The 19,369-nt window shown below is 38.5% G+C and overlaps 1 protein-coding gene and 1 long non-coding RNA gene across 2 annotated transcripts in view; one reads left to right on the forward strand and one right to left on the reverse strand.

Moving 5' to 3' along the window:
* The window catches only part of ngfrb (nerve growth factor receptor b), a 73,690-nt gene that overhangs the window by 26,993 nt on the left and 27,328 nt on the right, over positions 1 to 19,369 (forward strand). Inside the window, exon 3 of the mRNA XM_062055714.1 lies at positions 3,327 to 3,683. Coding sequence (XP_061911698.1) covers positions 3,327 to 3,683 — 357 coding nt within the window. The remainder of the gene's footprint in view (positions 1 to 3,326; positions 3,684 to 19,369) is intronic.
* The window catches only part of LOC133655491 (uncharacterized), a 92,678-nt gene that overhangs the window by 14,371 nt on the left and 58,938 nt on the right, over positions 1 to 19,369 (reverse strand). The gene's annotated exons all lie outside the window — the stretch shown is intronic.

A 19,369-nucleotide genomic window follows, 5' to 3' on the forward strand; every position in this document is an offset into this window, starting at 1 on the left:
AAATGTAGCAAAGGATATGAGAAAGAAGTGCCTTGATGCTAGAATTTAGGGTGTAAAAGTGGTTTTAGTTAGCCCTACTGGGAACTTGCAATTTTGTGTGCCTGTAGCTTTAATGCTAATGAGCTAGTGAGCCATGCTGTTGTCCCTGGCTCCAAGATGTGCTCATGAGCACGTTTTGCATTATACATTGCACTGCAAAAACTGAAATCTAAGTAAGATTAAATATCTCAAATAAGGGTGATATTTGCTTATTTTCTGTCTGATAAGATCATTCTTCTCACTAAGCAGATTTTATGTTAGAGTGTTTTACTTGTTTTAAGGGTTTTGTCCTAAATTATCTCAGTAAGATATTACTGCTTGTTGCTGAGATTTTATGACCTATATTGAGTAAAACATGCTTGAAACTAGAATATCAACTGTTGCAAAGCTGTGTCATCAACACTCACAAGTATAAAACTACTTTTTTAAAGTAATAATTTCTTATTTCAAGCATGAAAAAAAAAGTCATGACTTTGACACAATTGTGTCTCATAATTAAAACAGATGACAGTCAAATGGACTTTGCTGTTTTATTTTCAATGAAACAAGATAAAATATGTACTCCTATAGTAGTACAGTTGTTATTAGTGAGAATATACTTTTTTAAGGTATTTTTGGGTTCATTGAGGTTAGCTAATTTTACTTGTTTTGAAAAGTCTTGACAAGCCAAATTTTCTTGTACTATTGGCAGATAATTTTGCTTAGTTCAAATAAAATACCCCTAATTTTTAATATTTTTTTTCTTGTTTTTGAACACTGACTTTTTGCAGTGTGTAGAGTTGTATGGTATACTGGTACTAATAAGGTACTGCGGTACTAATAAATTGAAAAAGGGTACCATACTGCTTCTGAAAAATATATATATATATTTTCTGAACATGAAGGCGCGTCGTCATTGCGGGTAAAGCGAGCAGAAGCGCATCTTAGTAAACGCACACACACGGAGTACTTACAAGCAGAGAGTGTGGAGACATAAAAGGGAGAATGGACGTGGCTTGAAAACTAACGATAAAGCTGAAGCTTTAAACACTAAAGCGCTACGCTGCGATGGGGTGCTCTAAAACACCTAGCTAGCGGCTAACGTCCGTCTGCAGTCAGCACGTGTTTTAGCTACTTCTAAATCACTAATCCTCGCCTCCATGGCGGCAAATAAAATAAGTTTCTTACAAGTACAAACGTATCATCCCTGTAGAACGTGGAATAGCTAAACATGCTTCACTACACACCGTAAGAAGATACAATAGCTAATCGCTAACAGCAAGCTCACGCTTCTGAATGTAAACAAATGCCACGGGAGGATCTACACAGACATTGATTATTACGATACCAAGCACAAAAGCTGTATGCAGTCGACACTACAATCATTTCATCAATATTTGTTTATCACAAAATCTTTTGTCATTTTTTTATTGTTAATAAACTCAGGAAATACGTCCCTGGACACAGAATAACTTGAATTATGACCCATGTATGGCCCTGTAACTACTTGGTATTGGATTGATACCAACATTTGTAGTATCACCCATATGTATGTAAAGTATCCAAACAACAGAAGAATACGTTCTTATTACATTTGAACAAAGGTGTAGATAGAGCATGTTAAAACCGAAAGTAAGCAGATGTTAACAGTAAATGAACGAGGAAATTAATGACCCATCCATTTTCCACTGCTTGTATCTTTAAATTTTGACAAAATAATAGAATGAGAAACAATATGTTACTGCATAGCCAAATTAGGAGCCTTTGTTTGCTTACTTAATACTAAAAGAGATGTTGTCTATTATGTTCACTATTTTATTTAATGACAAAACTCTTCTTTGGTTGCAATAAGATATGTATGTTTAACGGATCATAAGATTTTCTGTTAAAATAAGGCCAATAATGACATTTTTTTGTGGTCCCCTTTATTTTTTGTATTTATTTATTTATTTTATTAATCAATCCAACAAAATAATACCATAATAATACAATTCCAATTCCAAACCTGGCCTAGCAACAGTCACAATAGCAATCAACAGAGCAATTGAGAGGACACACAAACATGACACAAAACAATCCAAAAGTAGACAAAAAATAAATAATATCAACAACAGTATAAATATTAATGAGAATTCCCACATAGCAGTGATTAGAAAGGTGGGGGGGGGGGGGGTGTATATTGTAGCGTCCCGGAAGAGTTAGTGCTGCAAGGGGTTCTGGGTATTTGTTTTGTTGTGTTTATGTTGTGTTACGGTGCAGATGTTCTCCCGAAATGTGTTTGTCATTCTTGTGTGACCTGTATGGCGGTTGACCAAGTATGCCTTGCATTCACTTGTGTGTGTGAAAAGCCGTAGATATTATGTGATTGGGCCGGCACGTAAAGGCAGTGCCTTTAAGGTTTATTGGCGCTCTGTACTTCTTCCTACGTCCGTGTACCACTCCGTACAGCGGCGTTTTAAAAAGTCATACATTTTACTTTTTGAAACCGATACCGATAATTTCCAATATCACATTTTAAAGCATTTATCGGCCGATAATATCGGCAGTCCAATATTATCGGCAGTCCGATATTATCGGACATCTCTAGTCACAATAGCTATATTGATTGATTGATTGAGACTTTTATTAGTAGGTTGCACAGTGAAGTACATATTCCGTACAATTGACCACTAAATGGTAACACCCGAATAAGTTTTTCAACTTGTTTAAGTCGGGGTCCACTTAAATTGATTCATGATACAGATATATACTATCAAATATATACTATCATCATAATACAGTCATCACACAAGATAATCACATTGAATTATTTACATTATTTACAATCAGGGGTGTGGAGGGGGTGGGGGGTAGGATATGGACAGCAAGTAGTGGACATATATATATATATATAGAGAGAGAGAGAGAGAGAGAGAGAGAGAGAGAGAGAGAGAGAGAGAGAGAGAGAGAGAGAGAGAGAGAGAGAGAGAGAGAGAGAGAGAGATCAGAAGGCATAAGAAAAAGTATCTGTATTTGATTGTTTACATTTGATTATTAGCAATCCGGTTATTATTAGCTACATGCTAACAATACAGGCACATTTGGACACGTTTGCAGAAAAAAAACTAAATAATCAAACCTACAGCTGCCACCTCTGTAGCTAACTGACAGCGAGTTGGCAACATTTATTTATTTTAAGATATGTAGCAAAGCCTGACTTTTTGTGTATTAGTGGCATGTCTATGAGGAAGGTTTTTCCTTCATGAAAACCCAGAACGAGGAACGGTGAGGACGTCATCTTAAAGTCTGGTTCTTTCTCCTGCTTTCAGGTGAGACCTTCTCAGAAAACTTCAGCCACATGGAAAGATGTCAGGCCTGCACAAAATGCATGGGTCTCTTCCGCATGGAGACGCCGTGTACGGACGCCAATGACGCCACTTGCGTGTGCAACTACGGCTACTATCTGGACAACCTCTCGCAGAGGTGCGAGCCCTGCACCAAATGCCCCGAGGGCCAGGGCATGCTGTACAGCTGCGAGTCGGACCACGACACGCAGTGCGAGGAGTGCGGCGGGGACACATACTCGGACCAGGAAAGTTCGCGGGAGCCCTGCATCCCGTGCACCACCTGCGACGAGGAGGAGGAGTTGCAGGCCTGCACTGCGGTCACCAATACGATTTGTCAAGGTAGGACCATTTGATGGTGAAGTCTATAGATAAGCCAGCACACCCCCTGGGGTGGGCGGTGAGATGTCACGGGGGGCCGTGAGAGGCAGGGGAGTGTCTTTATTCAAGCTTGAACAATACACAAGCCTCTGGCTAGGTCAGGGGTCGGCAACCCAAAACGTTGAAAGAGCCATATTGGACCAAAAATACAAAAAAACTAATCTGCTTGGAGCCGCAAAAAATTAAAAGTCATATATAAGTCTTATAATTAAGTCAACCCATTACGAAAGTGTCTATATTAGCTATAATAGCCTACTATCAAAATGACTATGTGTCGCAGGCTGAAGCAAATATTTGTTGACAGAAATGTTGAGATTCAATATTTATTCCACCCAATTTTACAACATTATATACAAAGAGGATAAAAGTAAAGGATATAAAATGAGCTCAAATATACCTACAAATGAGGCTTAATGATGCAATATGTACATACGGCTAGCCTAAATAGCATGTTAGCATGGATTAGCTTGCAGTCATGCACTGACCAAATTAGCACTCCAACAAGTCAATAACATCAACAAAGCGCACCTTTGTGCATTCATGCCCAGCATAAAACGTTTGGTGGACAAAATGAAACAAAGAAGGAGTGGAAGATTTTACATGTAAAAAATATGGTGAGTTCAAGAACCGCCGAAATTAGTAGGACAAAACGATGTTCACCAAATGCTCTCATCAGTCAAGCATACACACAAACATATTAAACAGTGGGCTTTCTAACAATTGGGAAGGTTTGTGTCATGTTTGTCCTCAAAAAACATACTAAAACAAAACAAAAAATGTTCACCCATCTTTTTTAATTTTCAATCCTTTTCTAAAAATGCTCCAGGCAGGCAGCTCGAGAGCTGCGGGTTGCTGACCCCCGGGCTAGGTGGTAGCATCGCTCAAAGTAATCAACAGTCTGCCTGTTTAACCCAATAGAAAAAGTACACGCCCTTCCCAAGCAGGGTTCGATCTTACCGCCACACATCCCTACTCATTGAGAGTCGAGCACGGGAGCCTGTAGGCCAAAAGCCCAGGCTATCCATTCACTATTCGCTTAACGTAGTATCGCACAGCTGAGCCAGCTGGCATGTGTTACATACAGATGGCACAAACAGATAAATAAACATGATCAGGCTCTTAATAATGCAGTATTTCAATTAGGTTCTCATGGTTCACTTAAAAGAGCCCTTTACTCATTGTAAATGGAAGGTGTTTAACCGAATCAACACTGGATTTTGTATACACCAGTGGTGTGCCGTCAGGGCCAGCAAGGCCTTCTCTGCTGGCATAACGTAACCAGAAATCATGATCATAAGCAAAGATTTAAAAAAATGTTTTATTTACTTTCCCTAAATATCTAAAATTATTCATATTCTCTTCATGTCAAATGATGATCGTTCCAGTGCTGTTGTTTTTAGTTTTAGTTTGTATCCAATCGGAATTCAGCTGGCTTATGTTGCCATGTTGTACGAAATCTGCAAGAGGCCTTTAGAATCAACAATGCGGCCGTCACTGCACTGGAAGTGAACGGACGCACACAGTGATAGACAGTTGCGATAGCCAATCAGATCACGAGTTGTTGACAGTAGCCCATCTAAGTAGCCTGATGTTAACGAGACTGTGATTGGATACTCACTTGTCACTCCAAAGTGAGTATCCAGTCACAAGTTTAAATTTAGCAGGAAGCAGGAAGTGTTGCGCCGTAGCCAGGTCGGGATAGCAGAGAAGGAGAACAAAACGTTGATTAGGTGGCAGATATATATTTGCAAGGCCATTTTCAAGAAGGATATTTAAAGAGAAACTACATCTTGTGAGACGATGTCGGCCAACACCGGAAGCTAGCTCAGCTGTTCTGGCGACGAAATGCTTGCCATTTCCACTCGAATAAGCCAACGACGAGGGGTATCGCTGGCTTACACGGCGTTGAACTCACAATAATTGTGAGTTCAAATACTTAATTTTTTCACTTTTAATATGTTTTTTGCAATTTTAATTTTGACAGTACCACATAAGATCTGTTTTAATCGCTGATGCGTTTTAATTGATTTTTAAATGCACCAGAAAATAAAACCCGTACCGTTGATGTGATCAGGGCGTAAAGGTGTTCCTGTACAGTATTTCTCCAGCAATGGTCATGTGGTGACATCAATGATGGTATTCTGAGAGGTAATCTTTGAAGTCGGACATCACTGAAGGCCTAGGTGGGAAACGCACGGCCCGCCACTGGTATACACCCATAGGGGACAGACAAGCACAAGTGTGTAAAGTTTTAGCAAGATTGGTGGAATAACATGGCCGCCATTAACCATCCATTCATCCCTTTTTCTACCGCTTGTCCCTCTCGGGTTCGCGAGGGCCTGGAGCCTGGACCCTGGACAAGTGGCCACCTCATTGCAGGGCCAACACAGTCAGTCAAACAATCTACCAAATCAGACAAAACATCTTTGGGACTTAACAACTAATTGCCCGTAAGTCGTTGATGATTTTGTAACGACTATAAAACTTTGAAGATATCTGTAATACATGTGTGCTAGCATGTGTTCTACAGCATTTTGAGTGCAACCTAAATGGGGCTTCACAATTACAGTCATGCGAGAAAATTAGGGTATGAAGTCACTCAGTTTAAACATCTTCATGACCAAGTTGAATGAAGGACTAAATGCCTGAGGCCATAAATCCAGACAATGTGACAGCATATTTGCGGCCAATCAATGTACGTACAGTACGAAACACTGCTCGTCGACATTGTCAGCCTCGGCCACATCATCTCGAAGTGACACTATAGTCATTGTTGGCCTATTGATCCATGAAATGCCATCTTGTTGTCTTCGGTGATGCGTCTCCATCCGAAGGACACAAAGACCCTTTCTCCAGGAAGTTGAGGGATTACAGGAAGGTCACATCCCTGAACTGTGGTCTGAATTTCCTTTTATATCACTGCACCCTGTGGGTATCACGCTTCAGATCTCAAATTCCTCACGGCTGCCGTCAGCCGCCGGGCCGTTCCGACGACCCGTTGCTTGACCGATTAAATCAATGCTTTTGTGAGATGACAATGAAAGGAGTCTGTTGATCAGCCATGCAGCGTTTGGGAGGGTGTTGTTATCGGAGTGAAGTCACAAGCATGAGGCTCAGGCTGAACAGAATCCAGAATTGAGGGCTTTGGGTTTAATCCATTGGGGCTACGATATATTTTTGACATAACAGCCCTCTTCACATTGTGAACTTTCACACAAGCTATGTTCTAGCAGCAATATGCTTCCTTAGTGCTTAAAAAATGGATTTGAGCCACACATTAAGTACTTTGCTTAAACCTAAAACTAACAAACAGAACTAACAAACACAGCTAACCAGTGTTGCCAACTTGGTGACTTTGTAGCTAAATCTGACGACTTTCCAAATCCTCTTGGCAACAGCTAATATTGAGAAATCCAGCAAGTATTTCCAGTGTTATTGGAGGCTTTTCTTGTGTCTTGGAGACTCTTGATTGATTGAAACTTTTATTAGTAGATTGTACAGTACAGTACATATTCCGTACAATTGACCACTAAATGGTAACACCCGAATAAGTTTTTCAACTTGTTTAAGTCGGGGTCCACGTAAATCAATTCTGAGGTCCAGACTGCAAATGATCTCGCTTTAAATCACTGCAACGTCCCAATCGTTTGTTAATGAGCCAATCAATAAATTAGATTTATTAGTGCAGTGCAATAATTTGATACTCTTGTATTTAACAGTCCAGAACAACATTGAATTAAATTGAAAGAACACAAACTAAAAATCAACACAAAAAAGTTTGTTTGCTATTCCAATCATACTTAGCATTTTTTAAACTCACTTTTTATCTCTCCCACAACTTTATTTCTCTCTTCTACAGCGTCCATTGCAAGACATTATACAAATGAGGCGATGATGTCATCTAGCAACTTTTATGACAGCCAATAGCTACTTTCCTTACTGAGGCGTTGGCAACACTGGAGCTAACAAACAGAACATGCAATATTGATTGTGTCCTCTGCAGATATATTTGTCCTCGGAAATAAGTCAAGTGGAGAAAAACATCTTTGTATGATGCGTTTAAGTTCAAATGTAGCAAAGGATATGAGAAAGAAGTGCCTTGATGCTAGAGTTTAGGGTTTAAAAGTGGTTTTAGTTAGCCCTACTGGGAACATGCAATTTTGCGTGCCTGTAGCTTTAATGCCAATGAGCTAGTGAGCCAATGGATGTCGTTGTGGCTTGTGCAGCCCTTTGAGACACTTTTGATTAAGGGCTATATAAATAAACTTTGATTGATTGGTTGATTGATTGATTGATTGATTGGGGCATTGGCAACACTGGAGCTAACAAACAGAGCTTATACAGAGCTAACAAACAGAGATAAGAAAACTAACAAACATAGCTAGCAAACAATCAATACTGGGGCCAAAATTGTTTAATCTTTATACAAACAATATTTGTAAAGTTACAAAAGACCTAAAGTTAGTATTATTCGCAGACGACACGACTACTTTTTGCTCAGAAGAGAACACACAGAAGCTATTACAAATAATAACAGAAAAAAATGAACAAATTTAAAAAATGGTTTGACAAAAACAGACTATCCTTGAATTTTAGTAAAACTAAAATAATTGTATTCGGTAACAGTAGAAGAGAAAGTCAAACACAAATACAAATAGACGGAGTAGACATTGAAAGATTAAAATACACCACATTTTGGGGTGTAATAATAGACGAGAAAATGAAATTGAAATCTCATATAAAAAAATGTGCAACATAAGGAGGCAATAAATATTTCAATGAATAAAGCAAAAATTCATTTTGGACCAAAAACCACTCCATATTCTCCACTGCTCGCTAGTGTTACCATATCTGAGTTATTTTGCAGAAATATGGGGGGGAAAAAATGACAAAAGTACACTTCATAACTAACGGTGTTACAAAAAAGATCAGTTAGAATAATACATAATGTTGGCTACAGAGAACATACAAACCCTTTATTTATTGAATCAAAAATATCGAAATGTAATGATTTGGTACATTTGCAAACAGCTACAACTAAGCAAATAAGTCAACCAGTGTACTAACATGACCCAGTTTAAGTGATGTTCAAATTAAAAGTGCTTACAAAGTACAAGGAAGAAGAATCTTGAGAAATACCTTCAACCTTATAGAAAACGAGATATTCTTCATCTCAGTACGTTAATCATGACTGACTTCATTATGTATTACAAGAACTGCTGTACTAATCCTTCACTGATGTAATTGTGTTACAAAAAGAAGACAGTAAATAAACATATGTACTGTACTTGCAGAAGTGGGAAAGGGGTAGGATTAGGTGAGCTTTGCTTCTTCCAACTCTTTTTCCGACATGTTGTAAAGAGAAATTATATAAAATGATGTGATGTATCATATTGTAAATGTGTAAGTGTTCGAAATATGTACTCAACTTAACAGAGCTAACATAACGTAGCTCTGCTTTAACACTGGTGAGTGTTGCATTGACATTTTGAGCTGAAGTGAACTAGACCAGCACTTGCAAGCAGACTACAAGGCAGAGGTTTTTTGATACAGCTCTTGTATTGGATACTATTGATAAAGTGTCCATTAAAGGTTATTTGAGGTATGAGTGGCTGGACATCCTAAAACCATTGAGGATCCATCTTTAATGCAACTGATTAGGATCTCAATCTAAGAAGCCAGAACTCCACCATACATCCTTCAGATAACAACGCGACGAATGCTTGGTTTTCCAGCCATGGTCGCTCCAGGCACCTTGCTGCACAAATCGACATACGCTATCCCTCGCTCTAACCAAATCAGGAGCTCTTTATTCCCCACGTAATCTCTTTAGCGGAGCACTCGCGTTATCACAGCCTGCGCATCTGTGGCGCTGCCAGACGTCCGTGTGCATTAACCGAGTCAGACGACACCGGCCTGAAGGCAGTGAGTCGGAGGAAAGGGAGGAGAGAGGGAGAGCCGCCTGTGTAAAGACAAGTTGTAACTTGAGATCATGGCGGAATATCCCTTTGAATAACCTGGAGTTTAAAGCGGTTTATAGCTCCTGTATTTGGTCTTGGATTGAATTTACAATTGGCAATCCAATTTCCAAAAGGGATTACTTGGCTTGTTTTAAAGGTTTTTGCAGGGCAAACAGGCCCTGTGGTCTCCCTGGCGGTCAAATATGTTAATGACCACCAGACTTTGTCATGCTACACCCGCAGTGTGGAGGGTCTACTCTGAACACAAGATGCTTATCAAGATGCGGTTCACTCCACCGAAGGCCGTCAAAGCCAGGTCAAAGGTGCAAGTTCACCAGAGACCGCTTTCTGTCTAAGGGTTATTAGTATGTGTATGAACTTCCCTTGGCGGTAATAAGCCAACAACACAAGAGTAATCCCGGGTCTTGACAACACAGGCTCAACTGGGGTTTCTTCAAAATAAGTTGACATTTCCAGTAAATGACATCTGCAACGCCTGCTATGATGCGCACTTAAAATGCTTTGGAGGATATGCTAGCATACACGTAACATAAACTTTGATCAGTTGTAGACAAACGGTCAAAAGCTTATGAGCAATTAGTTGCTCAGCCTCCAAGTTGGCGACTGTGTTTTTAACCAATTTCGCTAAAATTGTAAGGTATTGTACGAAATGTTGCGGTAATTTTGAGTTGAGTTTGAGTTTATTTCGAACATGCAAGCATACAACATGATACATCACAATTTCCAGTTTCCCTTTTTAACATGTTCGAAAAGGAGTAGGAAGAAGCAGATTTTATTTAATCCTACCCCTTTTCTTTTACATAACAGTTGCTAAAACTTTTGTTCACTTCCTGTTCTCAATTTATTCACAATATACTCCATAAGTAATCACAATAAAAATAAATAAATAAATAATAATTGGTGAAGTAAGTTATATTTCATATGATGAGATAAGTAAGATTATTTTGAGAATGAAAGAATGGATGGATGAAATAAATTCAGAATGTTTATCATGGTTCTTCTTCTTTGTACTTTGTAAACACTTTAAGTTTGAAGAGTTTCTTGAAGTGGATCATATTAGTACATTGTTTGATTGCTTTGCTTAATCCATTCCATAATTTAATTCCACATACAGATATACTGAATTTGGTTAAACACAATAAAGTTACAGTGGGGGACCAAATAACAAGCGCTCAACAGTGTGTGCATATTATAAAATTGCGTGCACTATTCTCGGGCGTGTTGTGATGATGTGTCTGTAACTTTTTTATACAGGAGATGCAGTACATCCCAAATATTATGTAATTACAGCCTTATTCCAATATGTATTTTAGTCATCAAAATTCTACACACAATACCCCATAATAAAAATGTAAGAAGTAAAAAAAAAGAAAAAATAAAGATCCTAATTTATAAAAATAAAAAAATCCCCCCCAAAAATTATTATTCATGCACAGAGACATCCTGAATGAAAACCAACGCTTCCCAACCAACCTGATGGTGCTTGAGAGGTGCAGCAAAGAGGAACGGGCAAAGAAGAATAGGTGAAACTGCCCAAAGATAGGTGTGCCAAGCTTGTGGCATTGCATTCAAAAATACTTGAGGCTGTAATTTCTGCCAAAGTTGCATTAACAAAGTGTTGAGCAAAGGCTGTGACTACTTACAGTATGTACATGTAATTTTTCTGTTCAAAATTTTTTTTTGAAAAGTAAAAAAATTCACATTGTCATTTTGGGGTATGGTGTGTAGAATTTTTAGGACAAATGTGTATTCCATTTTGGAATAAGGCTGCAAAGTAACAAAATGTGGAAAAAGTGTAGCGCTGTGAATACTTTCTGGATGCACTGTATAAATATACAGTAATAATACATTATATACGAAAAAAGAACAGCATTTAAAATAAACACCAGCAGACACTGAAACAAAACAGTTGCATGTGTTTTATTCAGTCCCTTACACATCATCCAGCAGCTATTAGGTGATATTGCTGGATTGACAATAGGCCTTTTTCCACCAAAAGTTGAGGAATTTCAAGTTCCTGGAACTATAAGTTCTTGTAGACTTTTACGGCTTGTCTTTTCCACCGCAATTTACAGTTCAGTGTAGTTTGTACAAGTCAGGCTGATGACGTACACCATGTAAATAAACATACAGGGCGAAAAAAGGTGCTATTTATTTCACTAAAGTGTAAGTAAATAAAATTCAATCCAAAATTAAATGATTTAAAAATTAAATGTAATGAGTTTTCCATAAAAAGTCATGTTTTCGTCTGTAATGTCCAACAGTCAGAAAATCGTCCCCTCAGTAATTGATGAATTAATGAATTACGACGACAACACAAACACATCAGATTTAGCATTAGCCTGTCAGCATTAGCATTTTGTTAATTGGTTTGAGACTAATAACTACACAAATGGCGTGTCACTGACTACTTTTAGAGCAAGTAACAAAGTGAATAATTAGTGAATATTTTACGTGATTTACATTTGGGCCACTCGTCCTTTATTTCACATTTATCTTCAAACTACAAGGTTGTCCAGTCCCAGTAAGCAGCTCGCCTCGCCACTTCAAAAATCCGGTTGTAATTCTCTGTTAATACGTTCAAAAAGTCCGTCCACTTCTCGTAGTTTCGTGTAAAGAAGTGGAGTTTGTAAAAATGAATAAACATCATGAAACTTCATACTAGTTTAAAGACTACAGCTGAGTAAAAACACTGCAAGGTAGTTCCACTAATCAGCCTTCTTTAGCACACAGATGCCACACAAACCTTCCTGCGGCTGAAACTTCGAATACAACGTTTTAGAAACGGCCTAACTGTGTTCAACCAAATATTATTTCTCTCCATCGTCTCTCTTAGCAGCGCGATCGCTTCCTTTCTCACAGCCATTTGTGCGCAACTGTGCAAGTTTGCACATACTGTCAAGACATACTAAATATAAATGCTAAACAGCGGTTGCAGAACAGTTTAAAGTACCAGTAGAGTAGAAAAACAAGTTCCCCATATCATATACAGTATATGTGATTTATGACACCAAAATACTTCCAAAATTTGCAAATACTGTAGATATGAAAAAGTATCAATCTCACAGAGATTTCCAAATGATTTTGAGGGATGATGAGAAAGCCACAGATGAGTTCCCCACCAACAATAGTGCTAATCAAGCAGACTTTGTGAGAGCCAACAACAATTACTTTGGGAAAAAGTATGATCCAGAACCATATACAGTATGTTTGAGCCCAAAACAAAAAGAGGATAACTAACTAGAGATGTCCGATAATATCGGACTGCCAATATTATCAGCCGATAAATGCTTTAAAATGTAATATCGGAAATTATCGGTATCGGTTTCAAAATTATCGGTATCGGTTTCAAAAAGTAAAATGTATGACTTTTTAAAATGCCGCTGTGTGCACGGACGTAGGGAGAAGCACAGGGCGCCAATTAACCTTAAAGGCACTGCCTTTGCGTGCCGGCCCAATCACATAATATCTATGGCTTTTCACACACACAAGTGAATGCAAAGCATACTTGGTCAACAGCCATACAGGTCACACTAAGGGTGGAGGTATAAACAACTTTAACACTGTTACAAATATGCGCCACACTGTGAACCCACACCAAACAAGAATGACAAACACATTTCGGGAAAACATCCGCACCGTAACACAACATAAACACAACAGAACAAATACCCAGAACCCCTTGCAGCACTAACTCTTCCGGGATGCTACAATATACACCCCCCGCTACCCTCTACAAAACCCTGCCGCCCCCAAACCCCGCCCACCTCAACCTCCTCATGCTCTCTCAGGGAGAGCATGTCCCAAAATTCCAAGCTGCTGTTTTGAGGCATGTTAAAAAAAAATAATGCACTTAGTGACTTCAATAATAAATATGGCAGTGCCATGTTGGCATTTTTTTCCATAAATTGAGTTGATTTATTTTGGAAAACCTTGTTACATTGTTTAATGCATCCAGCGGGGCATCACAACAAAATTAGGCATAATAATGTGTTAATTCCACGACTGTATATATTGGTATCGGTTCATATCGGAATCGGTAATTAAGAGTTGGACAATATCGGAATATCGGATATCGGCAAAAAAGCCATGATCGGACAGCTCTACTTCCAAAGTTTGCAAATAGATATGAAAGAGTATCAATCTCACAGAGATTTCCAAATCATTTTGAGAGATGATGAGAAAGCCACAGATCCCTTCCCCATCAACAACAGTGCTAATCAAGCAGACTTTGTGAGAGCCAACAACAATTACTTTGGGAAAAAGTATGATCCAGATCCAGAACCATATATGTTTGAGCCCAAAAAAAAGAGGATAACTAACCATAATAAACTAGAATAAAACAAAGACTTACTGCAATATTTCCACCCTCGCTGGGATGCCAACCGACGGGTGGCTCCCATAATTCAGTTTAGATGAAGATTTAAGGGTTAAAAATAATTTGCAGCAACTAGCGTCTTTTTCACCACCATGAGGATGTGAAAGTCGACCAGCCTGTCGGTCCATGGCCACATTTGTCTACCACCAGGTGAGACGGGCATGAATTATAATCTACAATTTACTTTCAGCAAGTTTGAGACGAAGCAAAAGCAGCCGTGTGTCAACAACAGTAGCTAGCGTGAGCTAGCATTAACTCACTCCTATCAATGCGCCGCTAAAATAGGTCATCTGCATTGGCGCTTATAATAACAATGTCACTAATATTTGGTTAATTTTCAGGTCACAACAGTTAAATGGAGTATTGTTGGCGGTTTCTGGATGTACAATGAGCGCAGCAGAGGACCCTCGATCTGTTGACTCAACTGTCCCGCTTTTATTTACGATTTCGAAAGCATGAAAAAAAGCCAAGCATATTGAGTTCTTGACTTACGTAAGGATTGTGAATGATAAACAGCACATCTCTTTCAAATGTTTGCGTATTTCCAGTACGACTGATCTAATTTGATTGATTGATTGAGACTTTTATTAGTAGATTGCACAGTACAGTACATATTCCGTACAATTGACCACTAAATGGTAACACCCAAATACATTTTTCAACTTGTTTAAGTCGGGGTCCACGTTAATGAATTCATGGTCAATTGGAATAACATGGTCAGAGTGCAGAAGTGTCACGACAGTGACGTAGAATCTACGGAAATTTCCGAAGATATCCGGAGCAGAATATTCAAAATGTCAGACTGAATTTGGGGCATTTTGTGATGTTTAAACTGTATTTTTTACATACTTTGCGGATTGTGAATACAACTTGTTTTTCCACTCTACTGCTACTTTAAGTCTTGATAAATCACATTGCGAAGTGCTAAATGATTATATTTGCATCTTCTCCTCCCAGTATTGTGAGTGTTCTGATAATCGACATACATTCTGCATATTCATGAAGACAGACACGCTAAATAGATTGCTCTGTCTATGTTGCGCATTTAAGAAATGCAGTGGTGTGCCGTCAGTGCCAGCAAGGCCTTCTCTGATGGCCTAACATAACCAGAAATCATGATCATACTTAATGATAAAAGTATTTTTTAATTTACTTTCCCTTCATGTCATACTATGCTCCTTCCAGTGCTGTTGTTTTTAGTTTTAATTTGTATCCAATCAGAATTCAGCAAGCTTATGTTGCCATGCTGTACGAAATCTGCCCGGGGTCTTTCAGAATCAACAATGCGGGCGTCCATGCACTGTAAGTAAACAGACACATACTGTTGATAGATAATTGCGACAGCCAATCAGATCACGAGTTGTTGTCAGTAAGGCCTTCTAGCTGGCCTAAGGTTTGTCGCGTAGACCTGTACCCTTCCTCTCCGCTTTGTAGATCTCGGGTCAAGACAAAATCTTCCTGTGGATTACAATACATCAAAGAAACCGACACCTTCATGTCGCTTCCCATCTGACAGTTATTCTGACAAGGTTGAACGTGACATTCACGCGTCCTGTGATTGGATACTCATCGGGACCGTTAGCGGATGAATTTGAGAACACAGAGTTGAGAGACAGTTGCGATAGCCAATCAGATCACAAGTTGTTGACAGTAGCCTATCTAGGTAGCCTAATGTTAACGAGACTGTGATTGGATACTCACTTGTCATTCACAGGTTGCAATTTAGCAGGAAGCAGGAAGTGTTGCACCACAACCCACAAAGAAGGAGAACTAAACGTTGATTAGGTGGCAGATATATATTTGCGAGGCCATTTTTCAAGAAGGATATTTAAAGAGAAACTACATCTTGTGAGATGATGTCGGCCAACCCCGGAAGCTAGCTCAGCTGTTCCGGCGATGAATGGGGAAATTCTCGCCATTTTCACTCGAATCAAACGACTACGAGGGGTACCACTGGCTTATGCGGTGTCGAATGGGTGCTACAAATTGTGAGTTCAAATATTTTATTTCGTCATTCTTTCACATTTAATGTTTTTTTGCAATTTTAATTTTGACCGTACCACATAAGATATGTTTTAATTGCTGATGCGTTTTAATTGATTTTTAAATGCGCCAGAATATAACCCGTTTTGTATACGGTTGATGTGTTTCAATACAAAGTAGTGGTGAAAATGTGTTCCTGTGTAGTATTTCTCCAGCAATGGTCATGTGGTGACATCAATGATGGTATTTTGAGAGGTAATCATTAAAGTCGGACATCCCTGAAGGCCTAGGTGGGAAATGCACGGCCCGTCACTGAAGAAAGGCAATCCTCTGCGCTCGAGCTTAGATCAGTTTTGCGTGCCCTATCAAGCTTGCAAGTGTATTACCGCATTTTTCGGAGTATAAGTCGCACCGGAGTATAAGTCGCACCTGCTGAAAATGCATAATAAAGAAGGAAAAAAACATATACACTACCGTTCAAAAGTTTGGGGTCACATTGAAATGTCCTTATTTTTGAAGGAAAAGCACTGTACTTTTCAATGAAGATAACTTTAAACTAGTCTTAACTTTAAAGAAATGCACTCTATACATTGCTAATGTGGTAAATGACTATTCTAGCTGCAAATGTCTGGTTTTTGGTGCAATATCTACATAGGTGTATAGAGGCCCAACTCCAGCAACTATCACTCCAGTGTTCTAATAATAATAATAATAATACCTGGGATTTGTATAGCGCTTTTCTAAGTACCCAAAGTCGCTTTACATGTTAAAAACCCATCATTCATTCACACCTGGTGGTGGTAAGCTACTTTCGTAGCCACAGCTGCCCTGGGGTAGACTGACGGAAGCGTGGCTGCCAATTTGCGCCTACGGCCCCTCCGACCACCACCTATCATTCATTCAACATTCATTCACCGGTGTGAGCGGCACCGGGGGCAAGGGTGAAGTGTCCTGCCCAAGGACACAACGGCATGGTAAGAGGCGGGGAGCGAACCTGCAACCCTCAGGTTTCTGACACGGGCGCTCTACCCACTACGCCATGCCGCCAATGGTAATGGTACAATGTGTTTGCTCATTGGCTCAGAAGGCTAATTGATGATTAGAAAACCCTTGTGCAATCATGTTCACACATCTGAAAACAGTTTAGCTCGTTACAGAAGCTACAAAACTGACCTTCCTTTGAGCAGATTGAGTTTCTGGAGCATCACATTTGTGGGATCAATTAAACGCTCAAAATGGTCAGAAAAAGAGAACTTTCATCTGAAACTCGCCAGTCTATTCTTGTTCTTAGAAATGAAGGCTATTCCACAAAATTGTTTGGGTGACCCCAAACTTTAGAACGGTAGTGTATAAGTCGCACTAGAGCAGGGGTCACCAACCTTTTTGAAACCAAGAGCTACTTCTTGGGTACTGATTAATGCGAAGGGCTACCAGTTTGATACACACTTAAATAAATTGCCACAAATAGCCAATTTGCTCAATTTACCTTTAACTCTATGTTATTATTAACAATTAATGATATTTACACTTAATTGAACGGTTTAAAAGAGGAGAAAACACGAAAAAAAAATGACAATAAAATTTTGAAACATAGTTTATCTTCAATTTCGACTCTTTAAAATTCAAAATTCAACCGAAAAAAAGAAGAGAAAAACTAGCTAATTCGAATCTTTTTGAAAAAATAAAAAAAATAATTTATGGAACATCATTAGTAATTTTTCCTGATTAAGATTAATTTTAGAATTTTGATGACATGTTTTAAATAGGTTAAAATCCAATCTGCACTTTGTTAGAATATATAACAAATTGGACCAAGCTATATTTCTAACAAAGACAAATCATTATTTCTTCTAGATTTTCCAAAACAAAAATTTTAAAAGAAATTCAAAACACTTTGAAATAAGATTTAAATTTGATTCTACAGATTTTCTAGATTTGCCAGAATATTTTTTTTGAATTTTAATCATAATAAGTTTGAAGAAATATTTCACAAATATTCTTCGTCGAAAAAACAGAAGCCAAAATGAAGAATTAAATTAAAATGTATTTATTATTCTTTACAATAAATTTTTTTTTTTACTTGAACATTGATTTAAAATGTCAGGAAAGAAGAGGAAGGAATTTAAAAGGTAAAAAGGTTTTTGTTTTTTTTAAATCCTAAAATCATTTTTAAGGTTGTATTTTATCTCTAAAATTGTCTTTCTGAAAGTTATAAGAAGCAAAGTAAAAAAATTAATGAATTTATTCAAACAAGTGAAGACCAAGTCTTTAAAATATTTTCTTGGATTTTCAAATTCTATTTGAATTTTGTCTCTCTTAGAATTAAAAATGTCGGGCAAAGCGAGACCAGCTTGCTAGTAAATAAATACAATTTAAAAAATTGAGGCAGCTCACTGGTAAGTGCTGCTATTTGAGCTATTTTTAGAACAGGCCAGCGGGCTACTCATCTGGTCCTTACGGGCTACCTGGTGCCCGCGGGCACCACTTTGGTGACCCCTGCACTAGAGTATAAGTCGCAATTTTTGGGGAAATTTATTTGATAAAATTCAACACCAAGAATAGACATTTGAAAGGCAATTTAAAATAAATAAAGAATAGTGAACAACAGGCTGAATAAGTGTACGTTATATGACGCATAAATAACCAACTGAGAACGTGCCTGGTATGTTAACGTAACATATTATGGTAAGAGTCATTCAAATAACTATAACATATAGAACATGCTATACGTTTACCAAACAATCCGTCACTCCTAATCACTAAATCCCATGAAATCTTATACGTCTAGTCTCTTACGTGAATGAGCTAAATAATATTATTTGATATTTTACGGTAATGTGTTAATAATTTCACACATAAGTCGCTCCTGAGTATAAGTCGCACCCCCGGCCAAACTATGAAAAAAATGCGACTTATAGTCCGAAAAATACGGTATTAGTACATGCATATCTTTAAAAGATCAGGCCCTAGTGTTTTGTGACATTGGGTGACAAATTTCAAGTTAATCTAACTCGTGGGATTTATGAAGAAGTCCAATTTTAGGGTGAAATGACAAAATTAATGGGCTAGAAGACAGGGTCTTCGAGGCGTGACGGAGCCGAGTCCATTTGGTTATAGAACTGATGGTGAGGAGTGGGAGGGAGTCGTTTCCTTCCTGAGTTTTCTTGACCTTAACAATCGACTGCTCCCGTGGGTGGGGGCGCAGACCTGACGAGGGGGAGGTCTTGTCCTTTTACTTGTGGGTCTATGAGGATTGCACCAACAAAAAGACAAATGGCAAAAGTAAAATGCCAGAGACATTCCAC

Source organism: Entelurus aequoreus, linkage group LG08, assembly GCF_033978785.1.
Source record: "Entelurus aequoreus isolate RoL-2023_Sb linkage group LG08, RoL_Eaeq_v1.1, whole genome shotgun sequence".
Taxonomy (NCBI): Eukaryota; Metazoa; Chordata; class Actinopteri; order Syngnathiformes; family Syngnathidae; genus Entelurus; species Entelurus aequoreus.